The 1553-nt window shown below is 63.7% G+C and overlaps 1 protein-coding gene across 1 annotated transcript; it reads left to right on the forward strand.

The window, feature by feature from the left end:
- The first annotated feature begins 36 nt into the window (after positions 1–36).
- LSM10 (LSM10, U7 small nuclear RNA associated) lies at positions 37–909 on the forward strand. The gene has a single exon (XM_010723349.3). It carries the CDS (start codon positions 376–378, stop codon positions 745–747), a length of 372 nt encoding a protein of 123 aa, XP_010721651.1. The 5' UTR covers positions 37–375; the 3' UTR covers positions 748–909.
- The last annotated feature ends 644 nt before the right edge of the window (positions 910–1553 follow it).

Here is a 1553-nt window from a genome sequence, read left to right on the forward strand (position 1 = left end):
GTGCGGCTTGGGGGGGAGAACTGAGTGTGCGGGGTGGGAGTGCAGAAGGGGGGGTGGGGGGTGTGAGGGCAGCGTGCAGTGGTTATGCGAGGGAAGGGAGCAGCGAGCACGCCGGTGTGTGAAGGGAGGGAGGTAATGAGCACTCCTGCGTGCAGTGGGCTGGTGGGAGCGAGCACCCCGTGTGCAAGGGGAGGAGGCAGTGTGTGTCCCCGTGTGTAGAGGGCCGGTGGAACTGCCAGGCTGCTGTGTACGTACACGAGCGTGCCATGCTTCCACAGCTGCACTGAAGCACGTGCTGGTACCCAGTCCTGGAGGTCGAGGTGCTGGTGGGGCACAGCGCAGCATCTCCCTCAGTTCGTCTGCTACAGCCGTACCATGGAGGTCAGCCACTCAGTCAAGGAGCGCACCATCGCCGAGAACAGCCTGGTTATCCTGCTGCAGGGCCTGCACGGCCACGTCACCACCGTGGATCTCCGTGATGAGAGCACGGCCACGGGACGCGTGGCCAACGTGGACGCCTTCATGAACATGCGCCTGGCCCAGGTGACTTTCACAGACAGGCGAGGCGTGGTGTCACAGCTGGACGAGATCTTCGTGGCTGGCAGGAACGTGCGCTACGTGCACATCCCCGACCAGGTGGACATCAGGGCCACCATCGAGCGGCAGCTGCAGGCCATCCACCGCGTGCGCTACTTTGGGGGCCGCGACAAGGGCAGGAGGGAGTTCCCTCGTGCCAAGCACAAATGAGCCCCACTGCCTCCTTGGTGGGACACCGAGTTTTTTCTTTAATGAACAACCAACTTCAAAGGGTCGGTGATCTTCAGCTCCATCCCTGTGCAACTGGCAGCTACTCTTCTATCCCTCTTCTTACGTTTTTTCAGCTCTCAAACAAAGCCCTTTTGGCCACAATGCCTGGCTCTGCAGTGATCCTTGGCTGTAGCCTCTTCTGCAGGTCTGTGCCCCCCTGCTCCTGGGGCCCGGCTGCCTGCAGGGAGCAATGGGCTTGATCCTGGGGGGGGGAGAAGGCAGCGCAGGGGTAAACCTGGGTTGTGGGCAGGCAGCAGGGCCAGGGGGGAAAGAAGTGCTTTGCTCAGGGCTGCCACCTAGCCCTCCTCCTGTTCTTCATCCCCATTCGCAGGGCTGCTGGCCCTGCAGGCATCATGGAGCCGAGCCTCCCGGCTGCCCTCGCACCCGGCTCTGGCCCGAGGACCGCGCACAGAACGATGCGCACAGAACGATGCGCACAGAACGATGCGCCCGCCCGCCGTTGCCATAGCGGTGGTGCAGAGCGCATGCGCGGGCGGCGGGCGGGGCTTGCGGCGAACGCACACGTTTCTCTTCCAATGGCAGCGGACCATAAGTTCCCACCTGCCCACCAATCCGCCGGCAGAGCAAGCGCCAATCAGCGGAGAGAGTCATCGCGCGTCGGCCAATCGATCTCCACTTCTCGCCTCCGCGCAACAGCCAATCTGGGCTCGCCTCCCATCAAGGCCTCGTCACTGCCAATCACGGCCGGCTTCGGCCCCGCTGCCCAATCAGCGCCGCCGTTCCTG

The sequence above is a fragment of the Meleagris gallopavo genome, chromosome 25 (genome assembly GCF_000146605.3).
Source record: "Meleagris gallopavo isolate NT-WF06-2002-E0010 breed Aviagen turkey brand Nicholas breeding stock chromosome 25, Turkey_5.1, whole genome shotgun sequence".
In the NCBI taxonomy this organism is placed as follows: Eukaryota; Metazoa; Chordata; class Aves; order Galliformes; family Phasianidae; genus Meleagris; species Meleagris gallopavo.

Coding starts and splice junctions, on each gene's coding strand:
- LSM10 (XM_010723349.3), top strand. CDS start 376: ATGGAGGTCAGCCACTCAGTCAAGGAGCGCACCATCGCCGAGAACAGC.